Source organism: Chiloscyllium plagiosum, chromosome 11, assembly GCF_004010195.1.
Source record: "Chiloscyllium plagiosum isolate BGI_BamShark_2017 chromosome 11, ASM401019v2, whole genome shotgun sequence".
Classification (NCBI taxonomy): Eukaryota; Metazoa; Chordata; class Chondrichthyes; order Orectolobiformes; family Hemiscylliidae; genus Chiloscyllium; species Chiloscyllium plagiosum.
The window spans coordinates 61412181-61432851 of NC_057720.1; the positions used below are offsets into that span (position 1 = coordinate 61412181).

Sequence of the window (20671 nt, forward strand, 5' to 3'; positions counted from 1 at the left end):
TTATATTCCAACCCTCTTGCAATAAATGACAACATTACATTGCTTTCTTAATCACGGGGGTCAACCTGCAAGTTAGCTTTTAGAGAATCCTGGACTAGCAGGATTTCTGGACTACCAGATCTCTTTGTACTTTGGCTTTATGAATTTTCTCACTGTTTAGAAAATAGTCCATGCCTGTATTCTTTTTTCCAAAGTGCAAGACCTCACACTTGCTCACGTTGAATTTCATCAGCCATTTCCTGGACTACTCTCCTAAACTGCCTAAATATTTCTGCAGCCGACCCATCTCCTTAGTACAACCTGCCTGTCCACCTAACTTCATATCATCAGTAAATTTCGCCAGAATGCCCCCAGTCCCTTCATCCAGATCATTAATATATAAAGCGAATAGCTGCAGCCTTAGCACTGAGCCCTGCGGGACATGACTTTGTCACCAGCTGCCATTTCGAAAAAGAACCTTTTATCTGTCAGGCAGACAGCCCTCAATCCATGCCAGTAGCTCACCTTGAACACCATGGGCCCTCTCCTTATTCTGTCGTCTACTGTGAGAAACCTCATCAAAGGCCTTTTGGAAGTCCAAGTAGATGACATTTAACTGAGCAACCCTTCTCATTCATACAGATTTGATAACGATCATTTCAAGGTGTGTGCATACTTAAAAACATTTTACATCATTCAGAGAGAAGCGTGTAATTGCTGTCTATCATTACTAGTTCAGAATTCAGGCATGAATGTTTTATAAGTAGACCATCTTCAGTTTTAAACTGCCTTTTTTTTCTGAGAGGAATACAGTTGCAAATGATATTGTTATTTCATCAAAGTGTCTTGAGGATGTTGATTTCCTCAACAAGACATAAATGATGTGCCTTGCACTCCATCTACAATGCAATTGAATGCTTCTTGCCAATCATCATCGTGGAACTCCTGGTTATTGCCACAGTCATGTTTCTTAGGGAAGGTTAGATAAGAGTGTCAAAGAATGGAAGTGCAAGGGTATGTTGAAGAGGGTAGCAGGAGGAGGAGGAGGAGGAGGGTGTGTGTGTGTGTTTGTGTGTGTGTGTGTGATATAAAAAGTGGTGCAGACCAGTTTGGCAGAATGGGCTGGGTTGGTGTGCTGTGCACGTTAGGTAATTCTACTGGGTTAAAGCTTACATTTTCTGCTGGCATGCAGAGATTATCCGGACTGATCAAGCTGATTATTAAGGACGGTTCCCCTCTTCATACCATTTTACTAATGTTTCTTTAGCACATGCCCCTTTCACCTATTCTTCACTTCGTTTTTGAAGATGACCAATAAGAAGTCATCAAGGATTAAAACAAGCATAACAATCCAAAAATAATCATGTCTGAGGTGATCCTAGTTCAATGTTTCTGTTTACCTGAATTCTCCACAAAGTCACAATGGGTTGTGAAGTATTTGTCTGGCAAAGAAACAAAACAGCAAGATCATATCTACACAGAAAGAAAGAAATTGCGAATATTTGTAAGTGTTCATGATTCCAGTATGTACATACATGCTTCCTGAGCAATAAATTCACTTTGAACTGTTTTAGTTACGAGTGCCAGAAGGGAAAGCAGGTGTGGTCATTTTGTTAAACCATCAGAAGAGCTAGCCGTGTTGATAGTTTTAATGCTACCAAAATGTTTGTTCCTTTGTTAGCGACAGACTTCGTTGTTATGGAAAGAAGGAAAACTTGTGACAAAGATTTCGATCATGCACTAGCAGCCGGTTCCAGCAACAAATCTGTCTAGGTGAGGCAATAGCAAGCAATTTTGCTTGGCTGTGATCACAGTGAAAATTCTCTGTAAATCATGGGTCACACTCTCATGGCTCCATAATGTCTGTCTGGAAAATCTGAATCCCATGATAGCTCACTAATTGTCCATGTATGCTGCTCACCACAGTCTTGCTCTTCCAGTATTACACATCCAGTATGTACATTTTCTATGGAAAGTCGTGTCACAAGAATTGATTTGATCTTAATACTGTTTTAATAAGTAGAGACTAGCAAATCTTAGTCATTTTTATTGCACTTATTAACCATGACAAACTTCTATAAGTGTTCTGTGTCTCTGAGATCCTCTCTCACTTGTACAAACTCCAGCAAACACGGGCCAATCTAATCAATCTCTTCTCATAAGACAGCTCTCCTATAATAGAATCTTATTCCACTTCCTTTTAGGAAATCTTTCTTTTAACGAAGGAAATCAGATGCTTACATAGTATCCAGTTTTAGTCTCTAAACACCACAGAGAATGTGACCTGTAATTAGATTTATATATGTTAGTAATATGTGACATTATCAATTCCAGTTCCACTCAATGTATCTTCGCACAATTGTTCACACCACCATCATCCCCCAACTTGGCTCCTCTGTCTTAGGCTCATTGGCTCCACTTCTCCATTAACTTTCTGAAGTCCTCCACTGTCTCAATGTAATTAGTTAACTTATCTTTCCTACTTCTCTAATCTTCTTACAACACTGAGTGCTCTGGGTTCCACCAGCTTCTGTATGTCACACAATGTCCTAACAAAGTCTTCAGCTGCCAAGATTCTAAGATCTGTAATTCCTTCTTTAAACAACAGCACTTCTGTGCTTCCTTTTTCACCTTTAAGATACTTCTTAAAAACTACCAGTAATTCTTTCCCCAAGGTATTCATTCTCATAACTTAAGTAGTAGAATACCAATTGTCGCCTAATTATGCTTCTGTGAAGTACATTAAACATTTTTGTACATGTGATAAATGCACATTGCTGCTGCTCGGTAAACCCATTATGTAAATATTTTCCTTTTTTTAATTGCATTACAAAAAATATACAACACAGAAACAAGTCATTCAGCTGAACCAGTTTGTACTGGTGTTTATATATTACATGTAGCTTTCTTCTATGTTTCTGTCTCATCCCACCTTTCAGCCTATTTTTCTATTCCCTTTTCTCTAATGTACTCATCTCTTTTCAATTTAAATTCATCTAAGCCTTTTGTCCCAATCACTCAAAGTGTGAGTCAGTTCCACATTCTTAGTATTCACTTGAATAAAGACATTTACCCTTGTTACATAGAAGTACCATAGCTATTTTGCACTTAGAGCTCCTAACTTTGGATTCTTCCACAAAATGGAAACATCTTGTCTTCATTTACCATGTCCAACCCATTTATGATTTAGGGATCTCTATCAGGTCTACTCCAAATCTTAGGAACATACGAACAAGGAACAGTAAACCAGCCATCCCTCGAGCCAAGTCTACCTTTCAATAAGATCCTGGGTGATATGATTGTGTCCACAAAAACCATCCTTGCCTTCCACCAGATGGAGTAGAGTCAAGTAGAGTAGCTTTTGTTTGTCATTTCTATCATATACAACTGACACAGTAAAAACGAGACAGCGTTCCTCCAGTACTGAGGATGCTACATGGGCAGCACAAACTACACAAACGTACATGGCGTAAAGTGCATAAGAAGTGCAAAATTCGCAAGTTACAGTGTAATAGTGGAATGATAGATAATATACATTTTCCTAGCAGCAATTCAAAGTCATGCCGAGAATTCCAGATGGGAAAGAATCCGATCATACCATGTTAAGGAGCCTGATGGCTTGAGGGAAGAAACTGTTACACAGTCTGGCCGTGAGAGACCGAATGCTCGGGTATCGGCAGGAGGGAGAAGAGTTTGAGTGAGGGGTATGTGGGATTTACCACAAAGCTCTTAGCCTTTTGGATGCAGCGTATGGTGTCAACGTCTGAAATGGAGGGAAGAGAGACCCCGGTGATCCTCTTAGCTGTTCTCACTATCCACTGTAGGGTCTTATGATCCAAAATGGTGCAATTCCCGAACCAGGCAGTGATGCAGCAGCTCAGGGTACTCTCAGTGAACCCTCTGTAGAATGTGGTGAGGATATGGGTGGACTTCCTCACTTCCCAATACCCTTTCACCCCCTTGCTTGCTAAGATCATATCCACCTTTGTCTTAAAAATATTTGAAAGAACTGCTTCTACCACCTTTTCAGGAAGACAGGTTCAAAGACTCTCCACCCTCTGTGAGAAAAAAATTCTTCATCAATGTTTGAGATGGTGACTCCTTATTTTCAAACAGTGAAACCGGACTAGATTCTCATATAAGAGGAAACATTTCATTCATCTCTATTCTGTGATCCACCTCTATCTTAGCTTATATGGTTCAATCAAGTCAGTTCCAAATCTTCTAAACTCCAGCAGATACAAGCCTAGACTGTGCAGCCTTTCCTCATATGACAATCTGCCAATTTGACTGGTAAACCTTCTCTGGACTGCATCTAATCCACTTATATTATTCCTTAAATTTTACGGTACAGTGCCTCAGATACAGCCTCACCAGTGTCCTATTTTACTGAAGCATATACTCATTAGATTTGTATTCAATTCCTTACATGACATAATATCATTCTATAGCTTTCCTAATTACTTGCTGTACCTGTATATTAGCTTTTGCAATTCTGTACTAGGACACTCTGATACCTCTGCATCTCAGTTCTCTGTAATCTCTCACAGTTTAGAAAATATGCTTCTTTTTCATTCTTCCTGCCAAACAGCACATTTTACCACCTTGTACTCCTTCCATTTGCTACATCTTTGTTCACTTACTTGACCCACCTATATCTTTTTGTAGTCGCTTATGTCCTTTTCACAACTAACTTTCCAACATATCTTTATATCAAGCGCAAACTTGCTAACCCTTCTTTCTGTTCTTTCACTGAAGTCATTATACAAGGTATAAACAGTTAAGGTCTCAGCACCATTCCCTGTGGCACACCATTTGCAACATCTTGCCAACCTGTGAAAAATCTAGTTATTCTTATGCTCAGTTTCCAGTCAGCCAGCCAATCTTCTAACTGTGCCAATATTGTTAACCACTACATCAAGAGCTTTTGTTTTCCTCAATAACCTTTGATGTGGCACTTTGCCAATTGCCTTCTGAAGTTCTAAGTACAGTACCTCTACCAGTGCACCTTTATCCATATTGCTTCCTCAACATGTTGATTCTGTCTGATTGCCTTGAACTTATCTAAGTGCCCTATTGTACTAGTTTAATAATAGCTTCCAACAAATTTCTGAATGACCGATGTTAAGCTAATCTCAAATTTTCTGCTTTCTGCCTACAACCTTTTTTGAATAAAGGAGTTAGTCTAATCAAATGGAACCTCCTTCAATCTAGAGAGTTCTGGAAAATTTAACAATGCACCAACTATTTTATTAGCTACTACTTTTAAGACCCTAGAATGAAATCTATTCACTTTGTTAATATTTTACATTTTTTACAAACAAAAACTCTTACTGTCTGTTTTTAATTTTCTGGCTAGCTTCTTCTTATAGTTGAATTTTTCCTCCTTTTTCATTTTTTTGCCATTTTCTGTTCATTTTATTCATTCCAATCTTCTGACCCGCCACATGTCTTTGCAGTTACATTTTGTTTTCTTTAAGTTTAAAACTATTATTAAGTTTCCTAGTTAACGTGATGGTTGGTTTATCCCTTGGAATTTTTCTTACTTGTTGGAATGTACCTATTTGCGTATTCTGTATTTCTTTTCTCCATTAGCCTATTCAATTTCTTGCTTCCTAACCTGTGGGTGATCTTTCTGTTTTCCTACTGAAGCCTATTGCCTCAAATTGATTGGTATTTAAGTTCAACTGCTGCCCAGCCTGCTTAACTTTTAAATATCTTCCTGCATTATAGAGTCAGAGAGATGTACAGCCTGAAAACAGACCCTTCGGTCCAACCAGTCCATGCCAACCAGATATCCCAACCCAATCTAGTCCCACCTGCCAGCACCTGGCCCATATCTCTCCAACCCCTTCCTATTCATATACCCATCCAAATGCCTCTTAAATGTTGCAATTGTATGAGCCTCCACCACTTCCTCTGGCAGCTCATTCCGTACACGAACTATTCTGTGTGGAAAATGTTTCTTTTATATCTTTCCCCTCTCACCCTAAACCTATGCCCTCTAGTTCTGGACTCCCTGACCCCAGGGAAAAGACTTTGCCTATTTGCCCTATCCATGCCCCCTCCCATAATTTTGTAAACCTCTATAAGGTCACCCCTCAGCCTCTGACACTCCGGGAAAACAGCCCCAGCCTTTTAAGCCTCTCCTATTGCTCAAATCTTCCAACCCTGGCAACATCCTTGTAAATCTTTTCAGAACCCTTTCAAGTTTCACAACATCTGTTACATCTTCATCAGTTTTTGATGAAATAATAAATCAAATGAATAATGAGACATTGGGTCTTGCTGAACGGATACCATCAAAGAATTGATCATGTCAAATGTTGCTTTTGAGTTATTTATTCCTATATTCAAATTTTGAATGTAAATTTGAACAACAGTGCTCCCAATTCTGATTCTTGTGGAGCACTACTTTCTACTTTCCTCCAATCTGATTAATTACCTCTTACTCAAGTCTCTTCCTTCTGTTTCTCGTATATAATTTACTGCTCATTGAGCTATTTATCCTGCTTCAACATGCCTTATATTTGTCATGAGTCCACTCTGTGATACCTAGTCATGGGCCTTTTGAAATTCCATGCATGTCAACATCTATTGAATTGACTATTGCCTATGATATCTATTACTTCTCAAAGAGAACCAGCTTGGTTCAGCAAGACACAATCTCTCATAATGCATTTTATCTATTATCTTCTGTCTCGAGTCGGAGGCTGAGGGGTGATCTTAGAGAGGTTTACAAAATTATGAGGGGCATGGTTAGGGCAATTAGGCAAAGTCTTTTCCCTGGGGTCAGGGAGTCCAGAACTAGAGGACATAGGTTTAGGGTGAGAGGGGAAAGATATAAAAGGGACCTAAGGGGCAATGTTTTCACGCAGAGGGTGGTACGTGTATGGAATGAGCTGCCAGAGGAAGTGGTGGAGGCGGGTACATTTGTAACATTTAAGAGGCATTTGGATGGGTATATGAATAGGAAGGGTTTAGAGGGATATGGGTTGGGTGCTGGCAGGTGGGACTAGATTGGGTTAGGATATCTGGTCGGCATGCACGGGTTGGACCGAAGGGTCTGTTTCCATGCTGTACATCTCTATGACTCTATGACTCTAGATCTTCTTCCTTCATTACTTTTAAAATAGATTCAAGGATGTTGCCTATCAATAGTGTTAAACTTATTTTTCTGTAGTTTCCAGGCATCATTCAACCTCCCCTTTCTGTATAGGAACAGCATTCACTGCATGTTAGTCCACTGCCACTAACTCTACTTCTACTGAAATGTAAGAGGATAGTTGATTTACTGAGTGCATCCCACTTCAATTTGACAATCAACTAGTTTCAACTCGTCCTCCTTATCACTTGCTGGTGCCATTCTTCAGACAAAGCCATGCTGCTCCTAGTTTTCTCCTGGTCAAACTTGAAAGTAAGATTGAATTACTTTAAAGCACATTGAAATCATGTCATTGTTTTAATTTTTTTTATTTGACATTCTTTTCATTTTTGTTTGTACAAAAGAAAACACATATTTATAAAGTGCAGCCTGTCAACAGGACTTTTGTTTTACAAAACAAATTGTAACAATTGGAAATGTTCTAACATGTAACAGTAATGCTTTACAGTAGCTTGCAATAATCAAATGAGCTGGCAGAGCAAACAGTGCATCATTCCCAGAATCAAGCTCTGAACAATTTCTTATCTTATTGCTAACATTCATCTATTTTCTATTCCTGTTGCTGCTTCTAAGGGTGAATAATTATGTAAACAAGAAAAATATTGTTGTTGCGTGGTACTATGATGTATTTTCTGATCAGAAAATTACTGCACAGCAGTGAACATTTTACGTAAAAAGACGTACGTATCTCTTACAATCTAGGCACATTGACTAAACCTGTGCTCTATAAATTAAATAAGGCCAAAACTCAATATACAATATAAGAATCAACCTACCAAAATAAAACCCTACGAGTCAGAAAATGCAGTGATTTTGCCTTTCCAGGGCTAAAACATTCAAGTTGAAAGTTCTATTGTGCAAATTCCAACCACTTTAATAATATATAAACTTCAGAAAGCAAGAAAAGTTCCTGAGCTTTGTATCAAAAAATAATATTTTATACAAAATGTATTTGTTCCCCCATAAATAAGTACAGTTCAGATAATAATTACTAATGTTAGATAATAAATATTAAATTTAAAATAAATAATAAATACAGGAAGTTGTTGAAGCCATGTAAAGATCATCAGATTTCCATTTCCACCCATTTTGTGTTGAGATTGGTGAGTCATGCCAAATCAGCGTTCCACAGGAGTCAGTGGACCCATGTATAAGCTTAAATAGTCAATGTTGTGAGACATCTAACAATGAAGGACAATCATGTCCAAAGTTGATGTCATTCTCACCAGATATGCACACATGTGCATTTTCACCAAAAATCACTGAATAGTTCTTAGGTATACAAACTGGAGTTGATGTTGCCCAACATTGAACAAAGATATTAGGGACATTTACAGTGCCATTCTATCTATTTGTAGCTAGAGGTTAACAGGAAAAGGAATCCAAATTGTGAGTCAGGACCACAGCTAAAGGCTATGTGGAGAATTAAATGGTGAGATGATCAAATAGCTCAATGTGCATGTGGTTGCTGAACTGAAGAGTATTCAGCTTCAGTAGTGAAGATAGGGGAATGAAGAACTATTTGCCATTTGCTTTTTTTTTTCACTTTAAAATCAGAGTATTTATATAAAACATTTCTTCAGGTTGCACTGAATAAAGCATCCTTTGAAACGATCTAATTTGCTTCTCAGGGCAACTAAAGATGGGAGCCAATACTACCTTTCCAGCATCAGCCAAGTATTGACTCTACATCATTCATTCTGTGAATAACAAACAGAATTGAATTGATGGGCAATTTATCCATGGTTTGCTGGATAGATAAGATGGTAAAAATAATTTGAGGCCAATCATCTTTTGCTAGTTTCTTCCTTCTTTCATGGAGCTAGGTTATCTTCTGGCATTGCACCATTGCACCAGTGTTCTGACGAAAGGTTATTCGACTCAAGACATTAACTCTGATTTCTCTCCACAGATGCAACCAGACCTGCTGAGCTTTTCCAGCAATTTCTGTTTTTGTTGCATCGTTGAGGTCACTAATTAATCAGGAAATGCCAAAACTGCACATTGATGAGTGCCTTTTTGGGGTAGAAGTGTGGGGTTAGTAGGAATATCATAGCCAAATCTGATCCTGCCATCACCAACATCTGCACATCTGCATTCTAGCTGGGGTCACTAGACTGTGAGCAGAAATATGAACCCTAATTGATTTTAGCCCTCCCTCACCCAAACCAATTGTAGCAGCTGTGTTATTATCCTGGTGTCTATTACAGTAGAATCATCCAACAAAAGAAAACATTTAAAGTTCTGTTGATTGTTCTTTCAACAGGGCATGCCCCTGTGGATTAACATTGTCCAAATTGGAGCTGGAGGATTTGGAGCTGACAGAGCCTTGCTTGTTGGGTGTAGATTCAGGAACACTAAACGAAACCACTGGGCATGGCCCTTTCAAATTATTGCAGACCAAACTGCTGAGTGTTGCAGTATTCACAATGTCAAAACCAACTTTTCCACCGAAGGTGCTGGGTTTCCAATATGCAGGAGAGCAAATTATGTTTCCCATTAAACCTTTCAAAGAGAATGGGGCGCCCATCTCGACCATAGATTCCCCGAAGATGGCTCCAGGTCTTGGTTTTTCTATCATCAGGCCAGGATACAACTCTACGGCATCAATATCTCCATAAAGTTCTCTCAGCTCAGCTGCCATCTCATTCTCTCCTGTAACATAAAGAAGATATTGTAATGTAATTACTATTTTTAAAAAGTGAAAAAGGTACCATACATTCTCAGTATCAAGTGGTAATCTTTATTATGGTGGTTTTGGAGGAAGGTCCACATACTCAGGTGTCAGAACTTTAATGTCATCAACAAGGAGCCACTAATGACTATTGTCAACCTGGTGATGCATCCTATCCCTCAAATAAATGGGACATTCTAATCCCTAAGCAGATGAGCTCCAAACAGAAAAATTTGTAAGAGAAAGCTTGAAAGTATTAAGTTTCAGTGTTGTATTTACCCACAAATAACTCATTGGTAAAATGAATGGTTCTCTCCCACCTACATTTTGTTTCAGTATCAGTGCTGTATCACAATGTAACTGTTTCCTATACTACTCATCCTGAAGTGACCTACAAGTTTAGTGCTAATTAATGCTGTATGACAGTCACATATTAAAGATAATGTTTGTTTGGAAATGGGTAATCGCACTGCCAGTAGAAAGGTATCAGAAAATAAGCTTTCAAGCTGAATTTGAGCCTGAGAATATAGAATTAAAGAATAGCCTGCTGACTGACCCTCACCTTTTTCATTTACACTTAAATTGTATCAAATATTATTTAATTACTACTTTTGGATGAAAACTGTACCTGTAAGCTCTTCAAAAGACTCATAAGGCTTCATTAAGAAGTGTTTTCTATATTCGTTCAGAGACTTGTAACGCATCTGCCGTGTGTGTTCAATGGTAGAGATAGCCACTTTAATCAATGCTGCATTTATATTTCTACCTCCAGCAACCTGTAGGAAAAACAGTATTATTAGCTTTAAAGCTTTCAAGGAATCCAAGTTCCACTGCCAAATAAGCAGTTAATAATCAAAGCTGTATTTAATGAAGTTTCAATAGTTGCTGAATTAAAGAATTGGAAGGTGAAACAAAGCCAGCATTAACTGCAACATAAGGACTATGACATGGAGTGTACACATTTGACACAACAGTTTAAGTGTTAATATTGACTCCATTGTTGCAGCCGAAATGACTTGCTGGTTTTACACCAAGATGTAATAGACTGAAGATGAGCTGATTCTTACCCTGCCTGCAATCTGCCTGGTGAATGAAGCCACCATGTTGGAGATGCCGTGTTCGAGCAGCACAGAGTTATTGAAGAGGAATTCACGGTAACTGTAATCTTTGTGCTGGATGTTGAAGGAATCAGGCATCAGGGGATGCCAGTGATAGAGGGTATTGAACTCCGATGCAATCCGATTACTGTATTGGAATTGTTGGTTAAAGAGTAGCTCTGGATCAAATTTCAGCTTGAAGTGATAACCACTCAGATGTTGCACATAATCTTCAATTACAATTTTGATCGTCTCCCCTGTTAACATTAATAATATAATTTAAGGATTTATTTTAATGCAGAAGGTTTCAATGCCAAAATATATTTATTCAAACTTCACTTTAAAACTGTGAAGTTCTAAAAATAAGCTGTTTTTATATTTTATGCCAGCATGCTGCTCTGCATCTTAATATGGGTTGGTCCAAAGGATCAGGAGGTATTTTAGAAAGCAGCTGAACATGCTGGATCCACTCACCTATCAATATAAGTCTGGTTGTCTGAAAAAGCCGTTCATCATCCCAGTCAGGGTGCTCCACTTTCAACACATCACAAACTCGGTTGTGTTCCCGCAGCCAGATAGTTGCATACATCATCAACCCCGGAACCAGGCCAAAGAATTCTTGGCCCACGGCAAACCGCAAGTGGTCTGGGATATGGGGAGGGTAAGTCATCTCTACTTCTGCATCCTTAACAGTGGGAGGATAAACCTCTCCATTAAAAACCTACAAGAAATGTTTGTGGATTAGATAATTTCATGGAAGCTTCATACAAACACTGCCAAACAGATCAAAAGTACTTGGGCATTGAACATGCAAATATTGCTGCCTCTTTTAATACACGATAACAAATTCTGTTTAAACATCTACCTGATATTTAAGTTTTCCATCCGTAAATAGTCTTAATTTGTGCTGTCGATCCAAAGTTTCTCCATAGACATGGCTCAGGTCAACCTGCAAAATGTAAAGAATATAAAATATAAATTCACCATAATTTTAAAAGTAGTGTTGGAATTATAAATATTTTTTGATATGAATTGATTTATGATAAGCATAATGATTAATCTTTTTATGTTCAATATTTGTGAATTATTGCTGAAGCCATAGAAATGATTTCTACTTACACCATGTCCTAAACCTTTTGTAAATTCAGGGCCTCGGATCTGGTCAGTCTTAAAAAACTGGTGGGTGAAATGCTGAGCAAAAAAGGCAAACATCATATTGGTCTTTTGTGGATCAGGTACAAATTTCTTCCTCATCAGGAATCGTTCAGCTAAATACTTGGGATCAGGCAGTGTTTTCTTTCCTGTGAGAGGAGAGAGTGAGATATCTTTAAAATTAGTTCTTGTTGAAGTGGTGCCATCCCACCCCAATCCTGAGGGGTATCGATTGTATTTGAATAACAAACCTTTTAAGAAATGTCAGTAACAGCAATAACATTACTGTCTTTTGCTCAACAGAAGAAACATGGATGGAGATAGCACCATACTGGACAACATTTTCCACCCAAATGGACACGAATTCAATAAAAAACACTTTATTCACTTTCAAGCCTCACGTAGAGCATCTGAGATGGGAACAGGTGTAGACTGTACAACCCCTCTAGTAGGTCAGAAATGTGTACTTGTTCTGTTAACTCACCAACTACTCCCATTGGTGTTGGACAATCTTCAGGAGTTGGAGGAAGACTTCTGGTGTAGAAGGAGATATTGGCATAGGCTTCCCAGCTCTTGTATGCATAATTTGAATTGTAGGTAGGAGGACTGTCAATCAAATGAGATCTGGCTGTTTGTGGAGAGGAGAATTATTTTCATAATCAGATCCCACTTGCCCCATTCAATTCCCAACAATAGATCTGCCGTCCTTAATAATATGGAATTATTAAATGCACTTGATCTAATGAACCACAAGGTTAAAAATCCTATCCCCACTCTGTGTAGCAATCCACCTAATCTGATCACTTCCCATCCACTAGCCACATCTTGTAAATTCATACATAATTTTATTTGAGAACAATATTAAATATCCCAACTTTCATAAGTGCATTTACCATGCTTTCAGTACATAGTGCCCAACGACAACCTTATTGTATTCTATTTCAGGACTTCCTTTTGCAACTTTGCAGAACTGACCCGCACCCCCACAAGAACTGCAAAACTCACTGTCACCTTCTGAAGAGCAATTAGAGACGGACAAAATGCTGACCTAGTCAATAATGCCCACGTCCCTTAAACGAAAGGTTATTTTTCATTAAAAGAGGAGCCTAATAGTATTTACATCCACTCTGCACATTTAATGCTACCATGTTGATTTCAGAATGATTGCAAAAAAAAGATCCAAATAAAAGTCACGGACGTGGCTTTATCTCACTTACACGTTAAGACGTAACGCATAATCCTGTCCCTTAAGAAAGGGATCTGGTTAACTAGATTCCAAATTCCTGGATAGTGGGTTAGGATGTGATGGACTGTGTTAGGAGTCGGTTTCAGGCTCAGTTTCACCCAGGTCCAGAACTCGGCTGTTGGGGCAGAGGACATGCATTGAGATGAGGGTTCCGGTTATCAGAAGGGTAAACACTGAGCGCGCACGGCAGACAGATTGTCAGTCAATCGCACGACTTACGTGTGGTGCAGTTTTCCCCGTAAAATCCAGTGCGAGTGCAGTCACATTCATAGCTGCCGGAACCGACCGCGGTGCAAACTCCCCGGTTCGCGCAGGGGTTGGAGCAGCAAGGGTTGGCTGTGAGAAAAACACAAAAGGTCAAGCTCTCAGATCATTGTACAGCCCTGTGTTTCTCACCTTGATCCAGCAACACGGCTGAGTTGATACTCAGTTGGATACATGATTTGGAGATGCCGGTGCTGGACTGGGGTGGACAAAGTTAAAAATCACACAACACCAGGTTATAGTCCAACAGGTTTAATTGGAAGCAAACTAGCTTTCGAAGCGCTCCTCCGATTTAGAGATGTCGGTGTTGGACTGGGGTGTACAAAGTTAAAAACCACCTGATGAAGGAGGGGCGCTTCGCAAGCTAGTGCTTCCAAATAAAACCTGTTGGACTATAACCTGGTGTGTGATTTTAACAGTTGGAGACGGTTACATTAGCGTCACTGTACTTTATGTACTTGTATAACCAGCCCTTGTTCAGTAACCTACAGATCAGAAACCTGAATCCTACTCAGAGCAGGAAATTACAGTTTGTTTCAGTTGTCTGGAGCTGACTGCGCTGTGAAAGCCCACACAGTAGTCTGAGGGCTCACCACAGCCAGTGCCTATCCTGGCCCTCCCTAACGCCAGCTTTCTGCTTACCTGCCTGGTGAAGAGGGAGAAGCGCGGCGACCAGTAACAATAGCATTCCCCGTGGGTTCGCTTTGCCGGCTTTTCCAAACATCGTTGCTTTCAGTTCGAGGCTGTTCTCAATCTGCTCCCCAGCGCTACTCTCGGGCTTTTTAAACACTGCTCTTGCTCACGGATGAGTCACACAGTGACGTCTTCCAGCTCCAGCACTCACCCCGACTTCCCCCTTCATCACAGCCCCCGTCTATTTCTCACTGTCTCCTCCCGTACCTCTCCAATGCTGGTTTGTAAAGTTATTATTGAATTTGACACCACTCATGGTTAAGAAAACGTTTCCCTCCTGTGCTCCCTTGCCAACTTTAAATCCAGTAATCCAGCACCAAAAACAATTTCTCCCTATTCACTCCATAAACCTACTGTGATTTTAAAGAACTCTACCAAAATCCCTTTAGTCTCCCAAGAAACAATTCCAGTTTCTCCACTCTCCCACGTCCCTTTCGAGAAGTCCCTTATCCCCGTTGCAATTCTTATAAATCTCTTCTGGACTATCTCTATATACGTCTCAATGTGTGGTTTCCAAGGTCTGACATACTGCTCCTGCTGGGGTCTCATTAGCGTTTTACAGTACTGTGTATGGTTTTAACACGAATTCCTTCCTTGTGCACTCGATTACCTTGTTCATAGTAAAACATTGTCGAATCTGGGAAACACACAAGCTATCGTCAGAGTAGAGGCGAATTTCAATTTGAACCCATTTACAATTGTTTTTCTGTTTTTGTTTCAAACTTCTCACAATCCGTAATGTTTTACTCCTCACGTACTCGGTAATGATCGGGGAGAATCCTAAAAGTGTTTTGCTGTTTACTTCGTTTATGCTGGGAAGGTAAATCTAGCGTGTGTGTAAATTTTGACACAATTGTAAGCAAATAATGTGAGGCTCCTGAAATCTAGTCTCTCATTCCTATCATCAATGGATAACTCTTGCTCAACTGGCTTGATTTTGTTGACAATAAATTGAAGGTATCTGCTCTGATACCGCCATTGAAATTTGAAAGAAAGCAACAACTTTCAACTGTACGGTCAAGTCATCATTTGTACTGTGATATTAACTAAGGAAAACATCCACGGGAATTTCACCTCTCATTTTAATATATTCAAATGATGCCAGAATGTGGTGACTGTTGACGCTGTTCCTTGTATTTTACTGTGTTGTTCATTGTCAATTTGTACTCGACAATAAATCATCATTCATTCTGGCCGTTGGTCTGCTAAGGATGCCAACCCTCTCACTGGGGAACACTGATAGTTTTAATGTGCTCTTATTTTTCATCTATTTGTTGCTTACAATTGGGCGAACTATCTTCTTGGAGAAAGTGACAACTGCAGATGCTGGAGATCAGAGCTGAAAACGTGTTGCTGGAAAAGCGCAGCAGGTCAGGCAGCATCAAAGGAGCAGGAGAATCGACGTTTCGGGCATGAGCCCTTCTTCAGGGATCTTCCTGGAGAAGGGCTTATGCCCGAAACGTCGATTCTCCTGCTCCTTGGATGCCGCCTGACCTGCTGCGCTTTTCCAGCAACACATTTTCCGAACTATCTTCTTGGTCAACTTGACGTACTCTCCAGGTAACATCATGTCAGCCTTGAGCAGGGTTGGTGAGAGTGGCAATAAGGCAAGGTTTGGGTCTTCGTTGTTTCTCAGCACTTTTGACTGCCTGTCTTCCACAAGACTGTGTCCATTTGGATATTGTGATGAGGCGATGGTTTCAAAGCCCTACTGTTTAGAAAATTCCTTAACCTCTCTATGGGTGGATTCAAAGCTAGTCTGTCGGAATGACTTATTGAGTGAACAGAACTCAGGTTGCTGTAGAGCTCTTTTCCTTGTTGGAATGTACATCTCTGTGATTCTATAAGTGACAGAGCAGAAGCTATAAGATCAGGAGCCCTGAGACAGCTCAACAACTTAGCACCTTAGTGATACAATGAACATTTTTGGAAAATAAGGCAGTCCATAAAAGCCTGGTGTCTGATTTATTTATCAAATTTAACTGTTAATATCCTGCAGTTTAGATGTTTTAAAAAGTTCATGATTGGCACAGTTATATTAATAGGGATATGATTTATGTCTTTAAAAGAAAGATAAGTTATTTCTTAAGATATTTGTAAAGAGCTAGGAATTATTTGTTCACTGAATACATATCCTCGGATGCCGTATTCACTGTGGCAATGCAGTCATGGGCCAAGTCACAGCAAGCTAGATTTTCTGATCAGTAGGGTTTCTGGATGAATCGCTGCTGCTGGCAGAGGTCATCGTAAACTCAGCTTTTTATTCACTTTCAATCAGATGTTCCAATCCCAGCTCTGACAATGAAGCACTGGTGCAGACCCCGGGACATACAGTAGATTCTTTTTTACATCAGCTGTTGTATTCGGCCATACGGTTAAAGGATTCAAGTCTTTCAGGGGAATGTGTGAGTGAAATTGTGAGTGAATGTGAGTGAAATTGTGAATGGGTGAGTGAGTGTGAGAGTGAAAATGTGAATGTGTGAGTGAATGTGTGAGTGGGTGAGTAAACATATGCATCGATGGGGTGGTACCAATAAGTCAGGTGGGTAGCAGTAGTCAGATTCAATTGGGGTACAGTCGAATAGAAAGGTTGTCAAGTCAGGAGTGGTTAGGTCGGGGGTTGTGAGGGGAGCAAGTCGTCAGTGTGTTAGTCAGGGTGGGGAAGGAAGTTAGACTAGGGAGGATTCCTGGGGATTGGGGAAGTGTTTGGATTTGCAGGTGAGTTGAGCTACATTGTTAATCACTGAGCTACACGGAGGACTAAACGGTGCATCATCTCCAGGGTAAATATTTGAGTAAGCGGTGAATATTGAGCACAGGGTTTGGCACTTAAATCAGTTCCTCTGGGGTCAGTTAAGGGGAAAGGGCGGGAGAGCGGACATGAGGGATGTCAGACCAGCCCTGATCCGACTAAATGGTGGAGCAGGCTGGAGGGACCGAACGGCCTATACCTGTTCGTGTCCCTGAGGAGGATCCCGGCGGCGCAATGGGAACTTTGAAATTCGCGGGTAAGTGAGAGCGCCGCGGAATCCCGACAAAACAACAACTTCAGTACAGTGCGGCGCTACTCCTATCACGGGAGCACCTGGCACATTGTTTCAGGCTAGTCAATCCACTGAGGAGCTGCAAGAAGTGCCCCAAGCCTTTGGACTGTATCGTGTAATTAACTCTTCCAACTAATGCATACCAGAAGGTGCTATCTGGTGACCTGAAACGATTTTTTAAAAATGCTGCAAACACACAGCAGTTAAAATCAAAACGATAAAGGACAATCCAGAATTGGATTGATCCGAGTATTCGCAAATCGAAATGTTGGCTCCCCTCAAACGTCCCTGAAAATCTGTTGCCAATTTGTAACAACTGACATCTGGAATGGTCCACTTTTTTTTTGTAATGAGGCGCTAAAATTGCCTGGGCTTTAACAGCAAACAAGCTGTGGTGGCGGCTCGCAGTGCTTACAGCTCCCATTCACATTCCTGGCTGCTATCCCAGTCTGCCCTTGCGCAATGTTGTCCTGACAAGCTGCGTGTTTTGCGTGGCCGGAATCAGGCCATCCTACGTGAAAGAGGCGGGTCTGTATACGTGAGCAAGGGGGTCTCCGGGGTGAGGGAGCCGCTGAGTCAGGTAAAGATGCTGGGAACGCGTGAGGCCACACGAGGAAGAATGGGCTGGAATTTTACTCCCCTCCCCCACCCCACCCCACATCCCTGAGAGTTCGACTCAGTGATTCTCTTAACAAAAACCGACGCTAGCCCTTGTGCCCCTAGTCTGTCTGTTTTTTGGTAAAAAAAAGAAATATACAAAACAAAAATAAACACAACATGACTCATGAAAACTAACCTGTGATATTTGACCTTTCAGACTCTCACTGCGTACACATACCCACTTCTCAGTGAAACGGCCCTATCCAGACCCCATGCCAACTTATGCCTGTGACTCCACTCATTGTCTTCACTCAACGTTCCCCATGGGCAAACCAGGAACCAAACTAAAATAAAATAATTGATGAGGTTGCTGTCGAAAAAAAACGAAATTTCTCTAGCTAATCTCCTACAAAGACAAGCAGTTCACTTAATCCCTTCCCTTGTGGAAACAAACATTTCCATTCTTTATGTAACTCCTTGGAATTGTCTTTCAAAACGACCACTCAGTGGGTGCCTTATTTTCTTTGCTCCCGCCGCACCCCACCCCCACCAATAAAAATGGTAGAGGCTGGGTTTGGTCTGAGACTTTCAAATTCTGACCTCTGCCAGCGTTTTCACCAAAAGTGTAGACAATGCGTAAAAATTAACGCCTACGCGTGAGTGTGTATCGAGAGAATGTGTGTGTGTTCACTTACGAGAGAATATTCTCTGAAATTTAGAATGTGTATGTGAGAATGCATACGTGTGTAGCAGTGCAAGCCTGAATGAGTAGCCTTCAACTAAATAAAGAGAATGGCTTTCTCCAAGAGCAAAATGGCTTTAAAATACTCCAAGAGAATTACCACTCTGAAAATTCATCCAGAAAGTGTTCGTTTCTGTTTTCATACATGATTTAAGAAAAAACGCATCGTGGCACCAGCCTTCCACCTCTTTTTAAGACTGGAAACAGAAATAATTCCAAATTCAGACCAATTTATAGTTCATTGTGTGTGATGTCCAGACTAGTGGTACTGATTGACACTCTATAACTGTAGCCTTCATAAAATGAGTTAGTTTAATCACATTTAGCCTTCGTACCTGCAGCAGACCTTGGGTTTTATTTTGCACTATTTTCAATATTAAACAAATGTTGATTTTGCTATCTGCCCATGTGGAAAATAATAACTATCTCATTGTATCTTGACAGACAGGATCACAACTGGAATCTATATTGCAGTTTATTCACAAGATCTATACGCTGTAGATAGCTAAGAAAGTAGACAGTGTTTGTCACTCCCATAAAACACTTTCTGACTTGAGAAGTATTATCAATCGGTCTGAGAGTCTCCCACACTGTCTGACCTAAAAACGTGACCTATTTTAGTCTCTATCATACAAAAACTACCACATCCTTGTTATGGTTTCTGATCTTTACAGTAACTGAGAATATCTTTTTGAACCAGAGAGCACTTTCAAGAGAATGCTCCCATCTCTTTCATCAACACCTTGTTCTCATCTATTATCGAATAAATAATCTGTATTATTCAAGGTCACAGTTTTTACGTAGAACTTTGTTCCTCTGGCTGTGAACATGAAAATGGGTAGTAAGATTCTGCCATCACTCTCAGTCCATTGCAATCTCTTTTGCTGCATTCCAAGTGGTGTTCTGTTCTTGAGGATCTCCCTTGAATGCCCTGCACCAAGTTTTCTTTGTAAGGTTCATCTTCTTTTCCGGTGTGATAGGGTCCAAACCACTACCACTCTGTTCCAGGAGGCAAGGTACACATCCTGCCAGCGTCAGTCATCTCTTTGTCACGATGTCCTGCCAGTGCCTGTGACCAGCCCTCTATAGCACTCCTTCATCGGTAATCTTTTCTCTTCCAGTGCTGCTCAGGATCATGTACTGGTAATGCTGTTGGGAGACTCTCACCCATGTGGCACCTTTAGTGTTTTCTTCAATGCCTTAGTGATGGAATACATTCCAATGGATTTGGAGTGTCACGGCTTTGAGACCATGTTGATGTTTTTAGAAACCCACACCCTGTGGAGTCACTGGGAGACTGATGCTACTTTGCCAAACCTTGTGTTTGTAACAATATAGGTAAAAACAATGACTGCAGAGGCTGGAAACCAGATTCTGGATTAGTGGTGCTGGAAGAGCACAGCAGTTCAGGCAGCATCCGAGGAGCAGTAAAATCGACGTTTCGGGCAAAAGCCCTTCATCAGGAATACAGGCAGAGAGCCTGAAGCATGGAGAGATAAGTGAGAGGAGGGTGGGGGTGGGGAGAAAGTAGCATAGAGTACAATAGGTGAGTGGGGGAGAGGATCAATCTGGACAGTATCCTCCCTGAGGAGGGGATGTGAACGACACCCTCAGGGTTTTCGTTGTTTGATGGTAATGGGGTGTGATGGAAGCTTGTTACCATCCAATCAGCCTTGACACTGCTCTCACCACCAGAGATTGTGTTTTGCAGTGTCTATGATTCTGTAACAAGCAAATCCATATTGTCTGTCAAATCAATAACAGAATCCCTACAGTGCAGAAGTAGACCATTCAGCCCATTGAGTCCATACCAATCCTCTGAAGATCATCCCACCCAGACCCCCTATCCCTGTAACCCTGCTATTTCCCATGGCTAATTCAGCTAACCTACACATCCCTGGACACTCTGGGCAATTTAGCATGGCCAATCCACCTAACCTGCATCTTTGGACTGTGAGAAGAAACTGCAGCACCTGGAGAAAACCCACGCAGACACAGGGAAAATGTGCAAACTC

At 40.6% G+C, this 20671-nt stretch overlaps 1 protein-coding gene across 1 annotated transcript; it reads right to left on the reverse strand.

Moving 5' to 3' along the window:
• Positions 1–7436: 7436 nt before the first annotated feature.
• Positions 7437–14342, reverse strand: ptgs2b (prostaglandin-endoperoxide synthase 2b). Its single transcript, XM_043699511.1, has 10 exons — positions 14220–14342; positions 13533–13649; positions 13285–13428; positions 12552–12695; positions 12035–12216; positions 11781–11864; positions 11390–11636; positions 10886–11172; positions 10447–10594; positions 7437–9799 (listed from the first exon to the last, which is right to left on the reverse strand). Exons 1-10 carry the CDS (start codon positions 14299–14301, stop codon positions 9381–9383), a joined length of 1854 nt encoding a protein of 617 aa, XP_043555446.1. The 5' UTR covers positions 14302–14342; the 3' UTR covers positions 7437–9380.
• Positions 14343–20671: the final 6329 nt, after the last annotated feature.

Bases quoted from the DNA above. Each gene is read 5' to 3' on its own strand.
- ptgs2b (XM_043699511.1), bottom strand. From the start codon at position 14,301: ATGTTTGGAAAAGCCGGCAAAGCGAACCCACGGGGAATGCTATTGTTA. The intron at 12,696-13,284 runs GTAAGTGAGATA...CTCCACAAACAG, and splicing joins TATGCGTTACGTCTTAACGT to CCAGATCTCATTTGATTGAC. The intron at 11,865-12,034 runs GTAAGTAGAAAT...TACATTTTGCAG, and splicing joins CAAAAGGTTTAGGACATGGT to GTTGACCTGAGCCATGTCTA.